General features: G+C 39.8%; 1 protein-coding gene across 1 annotated transcript in view; it reads right to left on the bottom strand.

Moving 5' to 3' along the window:
- Window positions 1-15,931, bottom strand: part of PALB2 (partner and localizer of BRCA2) — a 31,311-nt gene extending 15,380 nt beyond the window's left edge. The window contains exons 1-7 of the mRNA XM_008568271.1: window positions 15,884-15,931; window positions 13,365-13,490; window positions 6,573-6,644; window positions 5,026-5,187; window positions 3,796-3,881; window positions 2,953-3,114; window positions 1,634-1,750 (exon numbers count right to left, since the gene is read on the bottom strand). Of these exons, the coding sequence (XP_008566493.1) occupies window positions 1,634-1,750; window positions 2,953-3,114; window positions 3,796-3,881; window positions 5,026-5,187; window positions 6,573-6,644; window positions 13,365-13,490; window positions 15,884-15,931 (773 nt within the window). The remainder of the gene's footprint in view (window positions 1-1,633; window positions 1,751-2,952; window positions 3,115-3,795; window positions 3,882-5,025; window positions 5,188-6,572; window positions 6,645-13,364; window positions 13,491-15,883) is intronic.
- Window positions 15,932-16,115: the final 184 nt, after the last annotated feature.

Genomic DNA, 16,115 nt, shown 5'->3' on the forward strand with positions numbered 1-16,115 from the left:
AAAAAAAAAAAAAAAAAAAAAAAAAAAAAAAAAAAAAAAAAAAAAAGATGAGCAGGGGCCGGCCCCAGGCCCCGTGGTGCACTCAGGAGAGTGCGGCACTGGGAGCACAGCGATGCTCCCGCCGCAGGTTCGGATCCTATATAGGAATGGCCGGTGCGCTCACTGGCTGAACGCGGTGCGGGCGACACCACACCAAGGGTTGCGATCCCCTTACCGGTCACAAAAAAGACAAACGAACAAACAAATAAATAAATAAATAAAATAAAAAAGATGACCAGTAAGGGGATCTTAACCCTTGACTTGGTGTTGTCAGCACCACACTCTCCCAAGTGAGCTAACCGGCCATCCCTATATAGGGATCCGAACCCGTGGCCTTGGTGTTATCAGTACCACACTCTCCCGAGTGAGCCATGGGCCGACACAATCTACTCTAATACAAATTAAACTTGTTAATGACTATGGTCGGGTATGGTTCTTCACTGTAGTATGAAAACAGGTGGCTGGGGACTCCTCAACTTTTGTTAATCACAATTTGTTAATTTGATTCCTTTGAATACATTTTTTTTTTTTTTATATCTAGTAATTTTGGACTGTATCTTAGATATAATGATAGGTTGCAAGAACTCTAGATTCTGTTAGGTTTCTATGAAGAATAATAATTTGTTTGTTTGTTTGTTAACTTGGCTAAACTCAAACTCTGAACGCTGAAATCCCAGTTCAGTTCTTTCAGCCTTACCTGGGCTGCTTGGAGTCTGCTCCATGCACATGTAATTTAAAGGGTCAGCCAGATATTCAGGCAAAGATTATACTCAGTATTTAGGGTTCCTTTTTTGGCTCTCTCATTTTCGGAAATTTTCTCCCTGACTTTCCAGCTGCTGTGGTTACCCTGAACTTTGTCCTTCGGTTCTTTAGGCCAATAAGACAAAAGATTTTCTTTTTTTTTTTTTTTCTTTTTGTCTTTTTTCGTGACCGGTAACGGAATGGCAACCCTCAGTGTCGCGCCCGCACCGCACCCAACCAGTGAGCGGACCAGTCTCTATATGGGATCCGAACCCTCGGCGGGAGGGCCGCTGCGCTCCCAAGCACCGCACTCTACTGAGTGCGCCACCGGGCCGGCCCAAGACAAAAGATTTTCTATTAGGCTTTTAGTTACCCAGTGGACAGACTGAGGCCTGCCCTCTGGCTTAAAGACATAAGAATGGGAAACTTGCCCTGTGCCATTTCTTTCTTCCAAGTGCAGAAACCCTTCCAATATCTATCTTCTTTTTCTTGCTCTTGGTACTTTCAGATAGTTGTTTTTTGTATGTTGTCCAGAGTTTATAGTTATTTGAGGTTGGAGAGTTGGTCTGATAAAGGCTACTCAGCCATTAACCAGAAGCAGAAACAACTATACATTTTTGATAACAGAATTCTATTTATTTTAAAATAGTCTACTCAGATTGATCTTTTTCACAATGTCTGAATTAATATGATGTTCTTGATAAGGCAAGTATATAGCCTCTGACAGTAAGAAAACAAAACACAATCATTTTACACATAGTCTCTTATCTAATCTTCACAACAACTCTGTAAAATTAGAGGTATAGCCTCACACTACAGATGAGGAAACTGAAGACTTAAAGGGAAAGCTTACCACATAACAATGTTGTTCATGATAGTAGTACCAAGCAGAGCTTCCTGCATCCCTTGGACCTCAGCAAAAGTTAGTATAGTCTCTTCAGCAGGCATCAGAAACTGTTTTTCTTTGCTTCTGCATTTAAAATAGTATTAAAAATCAGTATTTTGGCACCAAAACTCTTCTACATATTATTGAACTCTGCATAATGAAAACTACCCTAATACCAGAAAAAAAAAATTAGAACAGAAAATGTGTATTCTAAGCTTTCTACAGTGAACATGTATTACTTTCGCATTACCTACTTGGATATGTTGCAAGCACCTCAAATTCATCATTTTGGAATTTGGAATTAAACTTACCTACTTTCTCATTAAACTCTTATTTGTTTCTGGATTCCTGTCTCAATGAACTGCACCACCATTTATCCAGGTGATCAATCCTGATATCTGGACATTACCTTGTCTCCTTTCTCTTGATCCAGTCAATCACCAAATCCTAGTAGTTTTATCATCTCATCTCTTACAAATCTGTCTGTGTCCTCCCATCTCCATGAACACTTTTCTAATTTAAGCAAACAATTGTCTGTTGCCTAGGTTGCTGCAATAGTTCATGAAAAAATAAAACAAAAAAGGTCCCTGACCTCCGTTACTAGGAAAGACAGATAAATAATCATAAAAAATGTAACAAGTATATGATAGAGAGGATACTATGAGTTCAGTTTTTTTTTTTTTCCCTTTTTGTCTTTTTTCGTGACCGGCAACGGGATCGCAACCCTTGGTGTCGCGTCCGCACCGCGCTCAACCAGTGAGCGGACCGGTCTCTATATGGGATCTGAACCCTCGGCGGGAGCGCTGCTGCGCTCCCAAGCGCCGCACTCTACCGAGTGCGCCACCGGGCCAGCCTGAGTTCAGTTTTCAACATGTTGAATTTGAGGTGTCTGCAAGATGTCTAATAAAGAGGCTGAGAAAGAGCTCAGTGCTAGAAATGTATGTTTGCAAGCAGTCAGCATCTAGATGGTCACTGAAGCAATGGACACAAAGTGTGGAACAAGGACATGATCTAGGAATCTGCAGTACTTTTAATATTTAAGGGACACATAGAGATTTCAAGGAAGACTGAAGAAAGAAGAAATTACATTTACTGAGGCTCTCCACTCAACTGACTTCTTCCCTACCATGCCTGGCTTTCATCTCTCTAACCCAGTGTTGAGGCAGTACCTGCCATACAATGCCTACAGCACAGAAACACAAGATACTAGTAATCCAACTTTCTCTGAAACTTGTGATAAAATCATTCTTTATTTAATAGTTAAAATCAACCAATGCTTTTCTTACCCTCCATCTTCTGCGAATGTCATGATTTCTACTTGCTGATCACAAAGGGTCCCACTGCTACTGACTAGCCTCCTTTCTGTCAGGCCAAGCACAGCTTTTATATTTCCAGATTTCAGTAGTACTTGCTTTTCACTTTCATCATCAGAGGAACAAAGCAATGTCCTAAACCAAATATATGAAAAAATGGGGAGAAGTCAGAAGTTTGTCTTTAATATTAAAGGACCAGGTTCAGATTTTAAATAGAAATTTCAGTCAGGGATGTTATTCTACTGTTTTTCTGTTGGTTTTTTTTTTTTTTTTTTTTTTTTTTTTTTTTTTTTTTTCCTGTCCGGCAACAGATCGCAACCCTCAGTGTTGCCCCCGTACCGGACCGGGGACCGGCAACGGGATTGCAACCCTCGGTGCTGCTCCTGCGCCTCGCTCAGGCGGTGAGCGGGAACCGGTCTGCATGTGGGATCCGAACCCTCGGGCGGGAGCGCCGCCGCGCTTCCCAAGCGGCGCACTTATCCAGTGCGCCACCGGGCCGGCCCCTGTTGTTTTTTTTTGACCGGTAAGGGGATCGCAACCCTTGGCACGGTGTGGTCTGCACCACACTCAGCCAGTGAGTGCACCAGCCAACCCTATATAGGATCTGAACCCACGGCCTTGGTGCTAGCAGTGCTGCACTCTCCCGTGTGAGCCACAGAGCCAGCCCATCTACTGATTTTTTTTAAAACAAATCTCTCCATAGACCTAAATACAGATTCGAAGTCTTAAGCCTAGGATATAACGCGCAATCAAAACAAGCTGACAGAGAAAAAGGTAAAGGGTAAAAAAATAAATCACTCCCTGGGAATTACACACCTGATTTCTCTGATTTCCAAATTTCCCAAAGCTATACACACAAGATTACAAACATCAGGCACTGGAACTATTTGTAATACTGGAACCTAAGTAAAACAAAGCAGCCAAAAATTATCCTTGGTTGTTTCATTTTTAATCTAAATTTTCCCAAATTTATCAAATTCTTTTGTATTCTCACTGTACTAGGATAGTTTCCAACATTTGAACAAATATGAGAAGGTTCGAAAAACACCCTCTTTTTATAAGCTGTAAATCCAAATAAGCTATATGCATTATAGTATTTACTTAGCATTTATTTAATGCAATCTACACTTTAATAGGGGAATAATTAAGTAGATTCTGGCATGTGAATGAAGAGAATATTATGCAGCCATTTAAAATGATATGTTTATTCTCTGAATAAATATTTATTGAGCACCTCTGTGTAAAGCACAGCACTAAGTTGTGGATATAGCAGAGAACAAGAATGAGGTATAAACAAGTATGAAGAATATGCAGAGACAGGAAAAAATGTTTATATGCTAAGTGAGAAAAGACAGATTTAAAAATTTTAAGCACTGGGCCGGCCCGGTGGCGCACTGCTACAGTGCACCGCTTAGGAAGCGCGGTGGCGCTCCCGCCGAGGGTTCGGATCCCACATGCAGACCGGCCGCTCACTGGCTGAGCGGGTGTGGGAGCAACACTGAGGGTTGCGATCCCGTAGCCGGTCCCGGTCCGGTACGGGCGTGACACTGAGGGTTGCGATCTGTTGCCGGACACGAAAAAAAGGCAAAAAGGGAGAAAAAAAAATAATAATAAAAAATAAAAATTTTAAGCACACTAGGATTGCAACCATGTAAGATATGTATGTAGAAGGAAATACTTATAGAAATGAAGCAGAAATAATGTTTTGGTGAAGGGCAAGTAATGTAAGTATCAGCAAGTTTGGAAGTCAGAATAGACATGAAATTCCAAGCTCCTCCAACAGGTCTAGTGTAAAAATCCATCTCTAGATAAACACATGATAAAGCAAATAATGCACAATGTTAATGGTAGAATCTAGATGGTGGATATATGGGTATGCACTGTACAACTTTTCTGTATGTTTGAAAATTTTCATAGTAAAATGTTAGAGAAAAACCTCACCTCCCTGTTTTGCCTTGCATGGGCACAGATTCCAATTCTGGTAAGTTGCAAATGACTGTATGCAAATGACTACAAAGTCTCTTCAGCTCTAGGATTCTGACTTACCTCTGTGAAGTGCCAGGTATAAATTTTTTTCCACTGCCAAGAGTCCAGAGTTTTCCAAAGAGAAACTACATATTCACAAGCAGTTACGATACATGGCTCTTTAAAACCAGCTTGTTCCCACCACATGGCACTCACATCCACAGAACAGGAACCTGAGGGATTCTGACACAGGATGACAATAACAGTTATGTTAAAGAGTACTTGAGGTCTGTTTTATGAAAAGAAAAAAATATGAAAAGTGATGAATTACAAGGATTAGACAAAATACCAGGTAAGTGAAATTACAATTTTATGAATGTAAAAAGAAACAGTTTTGTTGGTCTCATGTAACTAAAAAAAGTTGCCTATACACACTTACATTGTGATAGATTTAAAGATGTATAGCTCCAGAATGGAATAAATTCAGATTTAACCACAAAAAGATAGCCCATAAGAACTTATCCATTTGAAAACTAAACATCCCATTCTTAAGTCTGATGTAGGAAAAAAAAATACTTTTAGAAATGGGGGAAAGAGGGAAGAGAGGCTTAATTAAATATACACAGATGAAAAAAAATCTATAATAAGTTTTTACCTACGAATTTGAAAATATGAAAGAAATGGTTGATTCCTTAAGAAACTAAGTAATTAAAATTGACTCAAAGGGTTGGCTGTTTAGCTTAGGTGGTTACAGCATTGTGTTGATAACATCAAAGTCAAGAGTTCAGATCCCTGTACCAGCCAGCCGCCAAAAATAAAGCAAATTGACTCAGGAATAGTTTTGAAACAGTGCATGGGTATTACATATTATGTACCTTTTATAGAAAAGGAATCTGGCTCAGAGGCTAAATAACTTGTCCAAGGTCACCCAGCCAGTAACTGGTACTTTATGTGGATTTGAGGCTTTTCCTCTATATCAGGGTTCTCAACTGGGAGAGATTCTGCACCCCCACCCCCACCCCTGAGGAGGACATTTAGCAATGTCTGAAGACATTTTTGGTTATTACATAGCACAGAGAAAAATTAACCATTCACTATATCAAAATCAAGAAATAGAGCTGGCCGGTTAGCTCACTTGGAAGAGTGTGTGCTGGTAACACCAAGGTCAAGGGTTCCGATCTCCTTACCAGCCAGTTGCCTACCCCCCAAGACCCAAAATCTTAAAAAATCAAGAACTGCTAACCATTTTCTTATAAATCACCATAAGTGATTCTTCTGGAAACATATATCATTTGGATAGGAGAGGCACGAATGACTCCTGTCTTAACTCTGTCAAAATGCCCAATCTAAATTTAGATACGAAGTTGAATTATTTAGCTTAAATTTTTCTTGGCAACAGCTTGACATATAAACTTCAGGAAAAGAGCTCAAAATATAAATACAGGTAAATATTGAGAAAAATAGAGAATTCAAATCTGTTTTTCTAAATCTGTTTACAAATTTATTGAATAGTATTAAATAAAGAACTATAAGCTACAATATATTATTGAATTCTTTTCAATTTTCTTATTAATTCATTAAATTTTTAATTAATGTTAAGGCACATTATAAGGGAATATCCATCTGACCTTTAACTGTGACACCAATTGTAGGTTGATTGACTTTAAGCTGTCACCAGCAGGAAGATCTGCTACTTCAATCTGTGGAAACAAGTCACACTATTAATCTACACTTCGTGTATATCTGCCTGCATCACTCACTCATCAAAATGTCTACTTCATATGGTTTTATTTCCTCTGCTAACAAAGCTCTACATGCAACTACTTCATTGATTTGAACAGGATTCCCCAAAGGTAAAAAATATATTTTAATTAACCTTAATTTCCCCAGAATGAGCTTAATGTTTATAATGAAGTCGTATCAAAGCAACACGTTAAAACATTCTTAAATATCAGGGGCCGATGTATAAGAAAGTCATGCTGTTCACATTCACTAAGACATTTCAGTACTTCAGATAAAATTTAAAAACTTTCACAAAGGAAACGGATTGTACCTCTTCAAGAGAATGGTTATGCAACTCCAGGCATGTATTTCCACAGAGCTGAGTTTCTTGCAAAGTGAATGACTCAATGGGTAGAGATGTTGCTTGGGGGCCAGAGTCACAGTCACAGGCTGGTTGCTCTTGCCTACCCGACACATGCAGGCTCGTATCCAGTTTTGGTGGGATGGTTGAACTGTCACATTGTTTACTATCACTAGCAAGTCTGACTGTGTCTTTCAGATGAGAGAGCTGGGGTGTAGAGTAAGTCTGTCCAACAACCTCTGTACACACCTTTTCAGAGTATGTTTGGGAGCCAAAAGCTGGAGTGGTACCTAAGATGGGGAAAGCAGGTGAACACATGTCTGTGTTAGGTCGGTCATCAGGTGCAATGGTATTTAAAGGAGTGAAAAGTAATATGGATGAAGAAAGGCCCTTCTTTGTAGGCTTGCTTTTCAGGTTTGGCATCTTAGGATATGCTTTTGGTTCCTGGTCCAAGTCCTCCAACTCTGTATGTATAGGTTTAGGAAACAGTTCCTCCAGACCAATACAATTTCTCTTTTTAAGATGCCTCTCTCTGTGCATTTTTGATTCAAAAGGCTCAACTGGCTTTTCTGAGCTGGACTTCAATTTTTCAAGCTTAAGAGGCCCAAAGTCTTCATCAGGTAACTGAAAGTCTGTAATATTAGGAAAAGATGACGTTTGCTTTAAACTCAGCGTTTCACTCTTATGAAATGGAGCACTGAAAGCATCATCATCCAAAGCTAAATAAGTACTATTACTGGAAGAAAGGGAGTCCTTTTTTTGACAATGATCTTCTTGCCCTAAAATAGAAAAATAAGGGAGAATAGTAGTAATAAAACCCAACAAAAGAGACAATAAAACCCAACAAAGAGTGAGCTTCTAAACCCAAATACAGTGAAAAATGTTCATTACTTTTTCCATTCATGATGTTGAAATCTGAGTTAAGGGTTCAAAAAATGGTCATAGGGCTGGCCCCTGGCTCACTCGGGAGAGTGTGGTGCTGATAACACCAAGGCCATGTGTTCAGACCCCCTATAGGGATGGCCGGTTAGCTCATTGGGTGAGTGTGGTGCTGACAACACCAAGTCAAGGGTTAAGATCCCCTTACCGGTCATCTTTTAAAAAAAAAAAGGTCATAGGTTAGTGTTAACTAGCAACTAGCCTTTTGTGGTACGCCAAATGGAGTGGTGCTGACAACATTAACTGGGAGAAGGAAGACTGGGGTTGAGTCCCAGCTCCGCCATTGATTTTGCTGTGTAACCCTGGGTAAGTCAATACACTTCATATGCCCTCCTCTCTTATTGTCCCTCATAAGGGAAACAGACTAAAAATCTCTAAAGTCCTTCCCATCTCTAAAACTATGATTCCAAGAGACTACCAGAGTACATTCAACAAAACACTGGCTCTTCTCACTAAAGAAAACTTAGTTCCCTTTCCAGGCAAAGAGTAATTTACTGCTCTTATTGCGACTAGCATCCTGTATTATTCAAAATGTAGCTGTATCCAACCGATGAATGGATAAACAAACTGTGGTGCACACAGAGTGGAATATTATTCAGCCATAAAAAAGAATGAAGTACTGATACATGCTACAATGTGGATGTGACTGGAAAACACTATTCCATTCATATCCAGAGTAGGTAAACACATAGAATGCAGATTGGTGGTTGCCCAGGCCCAGGGGTGGGGAGAGGAAATGGGAAGCAGCTGTTTAACGGGTATGGGGTTTCCTTTTGGGCTGATAAAAATGTTTTGGAACTAGACAGAGGTAGCAGTTGCACAACAGTGTAAATGTACTAAAGCCACTAAATTGTCCACAAATTAAAATGGTTAATTTTATGTTATGTGAATGTCAACTCACAAAAATAAAGATTTTAAATGTAGCTGCAGGTTACTAAAATAACAGCAGATTATTTCAAAGAACAAAAAAGGATGTTTCTGGATTATTAGTGGATTGTCTACTTTTTATTCCTTTGTATTCTTTTTGACTTAAAAGATGATGAAAGCAGTCAGGATTGTTTTTAAAAAATTAATTATTTTTTTCTTTTTTTTTAAAAAAAAGATGGATGACCAGTAAGGTGATCTTAACCCTTGACTTGGTGTTTTCAACACCACGTTCTCCCAAGTGAGCTAACCGGCCATCCATATATAGGGATCCAAATCCGTGGCCTTGGTGCCATCAGCACCACACTCTCCCAAGTGAGCCATGGGCCAGCTCCTAAAAATTAATTTTTTAATAGACCAAAGTCTATGTTCAATGGTACAAAGCAAACTGCTGCCTATTTTTTTTTTTTTTTTTAAGAAGATGACCGGTAAGGGGATCTTAACCCTTGACTTGGTGTTGTCAGCACCACGCTCAGCCAGTGAGCGAACCGGCCATCCCTATGTGGGATCCGAACCCGGGGCCTTGGTGTTATCAGCACCGCACTCTCCCGAGTGAGCCACGGGCCGGCCCTGCTGCCTATTTTTGTACATAAACTTTATTGGAACACAGTCACATTTACATATTGCCTATGGCTGCTTTTGCACTGTAGTTGAGTAGTTGAGAGAGAGTACAAAGATTAAATATTTACTATCTGGCCCATTACAGAAAGTTTGCTGATCCCTAGTTTAGAGCCACAATGAATTGTTCTGTTTTTGTGCTCAGTTTATCAGATATAATTAACTCCAAATGAATAAAAAGTTTAAATTAAAACATATCTTTGCCTGCTATCCTCCATAATCTTATGTTGCACGTACCTAAGAAAGACTGCATTAGATATTTTATCCTAAAAAGTTGCTCAGGCCTTTTTATTACATGATCACTTCTAACAGAGTTTGTCAGTGGATTCTTACTCTAAGACATTTCATTTTACTTCAAAAACTCTTCCTATGTTAGTTATAAAGCTTCTACCCATAAAGAGTGTGCTGTACCTGCATAAATACTAATTTTAGGTTAACACCCAATATATTTTTCTTTTCATTGTCAACTTTTCAACCACTGTAGTGGATTGAATTATGTCCCCAAACTCCCTGAAGCTTGAATTGTGTCCCCCAAGTTTTATGTTGTTAGAAACTTAGCCCCCACTGTGACTGTTCAGAAGGTGGGAAATCCTATTATGGCAATTGAAAGGTGGAGCCTTAAAGAGATTGGATTGTAGGACCTTGCATTAATGAATGGATTAAAAATGGTGGTGGTCTAGGGTGCGGTTCTGAGGGCTTTAAAAAAAAGAGAAGAGTCTGTCTCTCTCTCTGCTTCCACCATCTTGCAAAGTGAGACCCCTGGGTCACTGTTGCCACCACCGGATGGATTTTGGACTTCCCAGCCTCAGAAACTGTAAGCAATAAATGTCATTTTTCTTTATAAATCACCCAGTTTCAGGTATTTTGTTATAAGCAACATAAATGGACTAATACAAACATGTTAGTGAACCACACTGTCAACTTTGAATCCTAAGTCTGTCACTTTAATTAAATTGATTAAAGTCACTTTAATATCCCTATGCCTTAAGTTTCCTCATCTATAAAGGGAGGATAAAAATAGATTCTACCTTGCCTGGCCAGTTAACTCAGTTGGTTAGAGTGCAGCCTTGTAACACCAAGGTCATGGGTTCGGAACCCCAGGCCGGCCAGCCACCAAGGAAAAAAAAAAAAAGAATCATAAAATAGATTCTACCTCATGTAGGGTTGCTGTGATGATTTTGTGTGTGTGTGTGTGTGGCCGGCCGGTATAGGGATCCAAACTCTTGACCATGATATTATCAGCACCACGTTCTCCCAAGTGCACTAACTGGCCAGCCCTGCTGTGATCATTTAATGAGTTAGTATTCTGTACAGCTTTTAGAAGGCACCAGGCACATAGTAATTGTTAGCTATTATCATTATCATCAACAAACACACCTTGATTTACCTTTAACTCTCTTCTTACCATGAATAACTGCGTTTTTGTTCTGATATTTGTCCAAAGTGATTTCTTCCTCGGATCTGTGAACACCCGATGTGCCAGAAGTTGGCAAAAGTAGTTCAGGATGATCTAATGCTGGGGTGGTGATTGACTTTCTTTTTCCCCTTCGTCTTTTACCAGATGGCCAGGTAACTGCCTTCCTAGAAAAGTCATTATCTTCAGTGGGCCCAGTGGGAGAGCTGATTTCAGTTAATGACAGAAGTTTCTGAGGACGACTTCTTGAACCTGGTTGTCCTATGCATGTGCTAGACATCCTAATTTCACTTTGGTCAGTTTCTTCACTGGAAAGGTTTACATTTTTAGATCTTTCCTTATTTTTATTTTTACATCCTTTCTTCTTGACACCCAAATGACTTTGAATTACAGCCTCTAGGTCTACTTTCCTCTGGCAATTTGACATACTTCGTGTTGTTCTAACATAATATTCTGCAGGAAAGAGAAGGCCTTCAAGCACCGTGCAAGAATGTATTTGCTTTTCTGTAGAAACAGGAGGGATTGCTTCTAGGCTAACACCCTCAGATTGACTTAAAACCTCATTTTCCTGAAGGCTTTCATTTCTACCATCAAGAGTGTTACCAGCAGATTTTAAAGACTTCTCTGTATGATTCTGTTCTTTTAAGTTTTGGCTTTCATTTACTGATAAGTTATAATAAGTAAGTTCATTTATAGAACAGGATCTATCTGCTTCTAAGTTAGGACTTCTAGGCAGTTGGCTACTTGCACTTACAGCTTTATTTACTACTGGGTTATCAGTAAAGAGAGTAATTTTTTTGCCTTGTGCCTTCAAGTTTACAGGTGAAGCAGGGCTAATGTTTCTTAAGCCTTGAGTAATAAGTTCACAGTTACCTTTAGGAGGTATATGTTCAAAGTGCTGACTACTATTGCTATCTGATGAAGTATGCAAAGGAACTGTAGTCTCCTTGGGGAAATTATTTCCTCTTAAGAGTGTATCAGCACCTCTTTCTGGTTTGGCAGTTGGCGGAATTAAAACACTCTCTCCATTAGTTTCTGTAACTGATGCTGGAGAATCCAGAATTTCTGACCCAGGACTTGAAAGGTGAGTTCTTATTTCAGTTATTGGTGACCTAGGATTTTTGCTATTGATTTCTTCTTGTTCCTTTAGTCTTTTTCTGGAGAGTATTATTGAATCAGTGTCGAAGATACAGTCTCTCTCCTGTGAAATGAATGCTCTCTTCTGCTGCTGCTCTCTTCTCTCTGGCAGTTTACTTTGCCTTTTCTCACCATCAGGGCCACTGACACTGCAGGAAAAATGTACTTTAATATCACCTGTTTTTTGTACACGTAATCCTTCTTCTGGGCCATCTCCAGAGTTAAAGTATTCAGCCTCAACATCAAGTGTGACAGATGTCTTTTTTCCAGTTTCTTTGTCAAGAAGGGTGTTGATTTGTAACTTGTCATGAGGAGATACTTTATTTTTAGGCTCTGAGGAGGAACAAAATGTATGTAATTAGTATTTTCCTTTTAAAATGAAACAAAAAAAATACTCCATATTTATTTTTAAATATTGTATGTAAGTACTACCAAACATTTATTTAAGAAAGAATCGATGGCATTTCTTTTAGACAGATCAAGGTTCAAGTTTTAAAAATTCTAGTAAACTGCAGAATTTTAAGTAAGTGAACAAATAGAATTGTGCTGGAAAAAGTGTTTTTAAACTAAAAGATTATATATTCTTTATTGCAATCATGTTTTCTCTTAATTTTTTAATCTCCCTAATTTTTTTTTTATCTATGTGTTTCTTTCTTTTCTGGGGGGGGGTGGTGGTGGCTGAAGTGATTTTAATACCACTTTCCTATTTCAATAGCACCTAATTTTATCATTATAAATTACTTGAATTTTAACACCAACTTTAACCATTGTTTTTTAGGGTATTTCCATCCAGGTATTTTTCTCTGTGTATATATAGATACTTACATTTTTTTAAAAAAAATCACATCTTTGTAATATTTAAACATGAAATATAATTTGTAATAGTTGAGAGAGAAAAAGAGCAACTGAATAAACAATCCAATTGAAAGTATAATTTATTGAGTGAATTTTATGGCATATAAATTTTATGTTAATTAAAGAGTCTATTGCTAGTCCTTATCTCCTGGCTGTGGGGAAAAGAACAGCCACATACATCTGGGAAATGAATAAGAAAGCAAGCCCAAGTGAATGGGCTACATTTACCTGAGTGGTTTAGGTGTGGTAAGATTTCCTGTTGGAGCAAGCAATCTTGTTCTTCTCCTGTTTTCTTAATAGAATTCTTAACCTTCTCAGCTCTTTGGGCACGCTAGAGAAAACAAAAGCAGCTCAAGAAATAAATTTTCTTTAAAGCTCTATTACTGTCAAGAACTGTCATTACATAGTTTATACTACACCACCTTAATTTGAGAGGACAGATTAACTTACCTCAAGGCGGGCCAATTTCTTTCTGTATTCCTTTTTCAAAAAATCTAATTTTTCTTTCAACTGGAAGAAAAACACCAAGAATACTGAGCAAGTGGAAGGTAGAGTCAGAGGGAAGGGATACAGTGCCTATCAGACATGTGTATGCAGTGCTCAGCAGGGTCCCTCAGCAAGAGGCAATGGAGGGAGTAGCACTGGCCCATACTGACTTATTTTCAGTTCTCACAAAGCACCATGCTCTTTACTATCTCAGGACCTTTGCATAAACTGTTCCTATCACCTGGAGCATTCCCTCTCTTTGCTAATTCCTACTGATTCCTCAAACCTCAGCTTAGATTTTCATTTCCCTGGGTAGACTTCTAGGTCCTACTCCAAGTCTAGGTTAGACACTCCACCCCTCCTCTGTGCTTCCCTTACCACAATATACAAACGATTTTTTTGTGTGTGTGGCTGGCCGGTACAGGGATCCAAACCTTTGACCATTATATTATTTACACTATGTTGTCTGTTTACTTCTCTCTTTCTCCATATCACTATAAGATCCTTGAAGGTAGCAGGAACTGTCATCCTCAGTCAGTCATTCATTCAACAAATGAACCTCTTATTTGTCAGTTAATGGTCTCGGTATTTCTAGCACCTAGAACAATAACTGATACCCACTATGTGTAAGTTATTGTTCCAGGTACTAGAGATACAGGGTGGTCAAGGCGATTTAGATATAATGAGGGATAAAGATAATAAACAAGAAAAAGGTAAGGTGATTTTGCAAAATAATAAATACCTAGAAAAACAGATCGATGTGAGAGAGTGACTGGCCTACTGAAGGGATTACTTTAGCTAAGGTGCTCAGGAAGGTATTTCTTTCTTTCTTTCTTTTTGACCGGTAAGGGGATCGCAACCCTCGGCACCGCGCTCAGCCAGTGAGCGCACTGGCCATCCTTATATAGGATCCGAACCTGCGGCCTCGGCACTACTAGCGCCTCTCTCTCCCGAGTGAGCCACGGGGCCAGCCTTCAGGAAGGCATTTCTGAAGACTACCATTTGAGCCTAGCAGAAGAGAAAGGACCTAGCTTTGGGAAGATCAGAGGCAAAGGTATCCCAAGCAGAGGGAACCACAAAACTAAAAGCTCCATGGTGCAAAGGGCTAAGTGAGGAATTCAAGAAGACCACAGAATTTTACTGCTGAATTCCCAGCCCAGCACACAGTAGGCCTTCAACAAAGATTTATTAAATAAATAAATGAATTGGGCTGAGTCAAATTACAATTATCTGAAAGTTTAGATCCCTTTCCCCCTCTTGCTTCTGTGGTTCAAAGGATTCTCTCAGCGGCAAAGCCACACCTGTTTTTTCTGCTCTCTAAGAAACTTTTAAAAGCACTGGTCCTTCAGCATCAGCCAATGAAACACCAACAGGATTTCTATCCTCAGTATTTACCTTAAGAAAAAAAAAAAAAAAAAAGACCTACTACCTGCAAAACTCATTAATAAGCAAGTTGCCAACTGTGTGATTTTTCTTACTTAATTTTTCTCAGTTTCCAGAGCATGCTGTTTACCATAGCACTTCTAGTATTAAGGGAGTCACCTCTGTCCCTACTCATTGTCAATTACACAGCAATAAAAATGGCTGACACTTTTATAATGTCTAGGTGCTAGGGAGCTTTCCAAGTGACTTCTACATACTGACTCATTTAAGACTCCCAATAACCCTAACTAGTAGATTCTATTACTATCATCCCCAGTTTACAAGTAAGCACACTGAAACATAGATTAAGCAATCTGTCCAAGATCATGCAGTTTATAAATGGCATGATTCAAACTCTAGTCCCTGTGCTCTTAGCCTCTATGCTAGCCTGCTTCCCACCAACCTTACCGATATCTGGAAATTATCCTGTTTACCCGTAATCTCTCTCACCCCCACTAGAAAATAAGGCAGGATAAGAGGACTGATGAGTTGAAGTGAATGAGTTTAGCATAGTTTAGCACGGCAAGCACAACACACGTTCAAGTGAACATCAGCACAAGCAGGAAACAACCTAAAAGTCTATACGCAGAGTAATATATAAAGAAACGAGGGTACTTCCAAACTACAGAATACTATATACAACTTTAAAAAACATAGTAGGTTAATACGTCCTAACACGGATGTTAAACACGGAGAACAAAAACGGGAAGTTGCAGACCATTCAGATGATACCATTTATAAACATTCCCCTCTCCGAAAAATACATATTACTTTCCGGTGGTTAGGGATTACCCACCCCACGGAAAGATCTGGAAGTACCAGACTGTTGAAAGATTTACCTCAGGGGGTGGAGCGGGAGAAGTCAAGATTGAGAGTGGGGGAGGGGGAGGAAGAAGGGCGTCAAAGGAGCCGTTAAACTGTAAAGTCTGACATTTTGTATTTAGGCACTGCTACTGCAGTGAAAACTGGTTCTGTAAACGCCACCACGTGAACACTGCGCTTCATTTCCTGGGCCCCTCAGTCTACGGCCGAAGAAACAAAACCTCCCTGCACCCCGGCACCTTTTTCCTCTCCTCAGAGCTGAGGAGCTTCTCGGGAGGCTCTTCCATCCTGCCGGTGGCCGTTGCCGGGCCGGTGGCCGTTGCCGGGCCGGTGGCCGTTGTCGGGCCAGGGCCTGCGGACATGGGAACCCAGTCCACCCTGGGCCCAGGATGCGCCCCGGGAAGGAACAGGGGGCCCGGGATCCCCTCAGAGGTGGGTCAGTTGACCCACGTGGGCAGGTGCGCCATCAAC

The sequence above is a fragment of the Galeopterus variegatus genome, unplaced genomic scaffold, assembly GCF_000696425.1.
Source record: "Galeopterus variegatus unplaced genomic scaffold, G_variegatus-3.0.2 Scaffold391, whole genome shotgun sequence".
In the NCBI taxonomy this organism is placed as follows: Eukaryota; Metazoa; Chordata; class Mammalia; order Dermoptera; family Cynocephalidae; genus Galeopterus; species Galeopterus variegatus.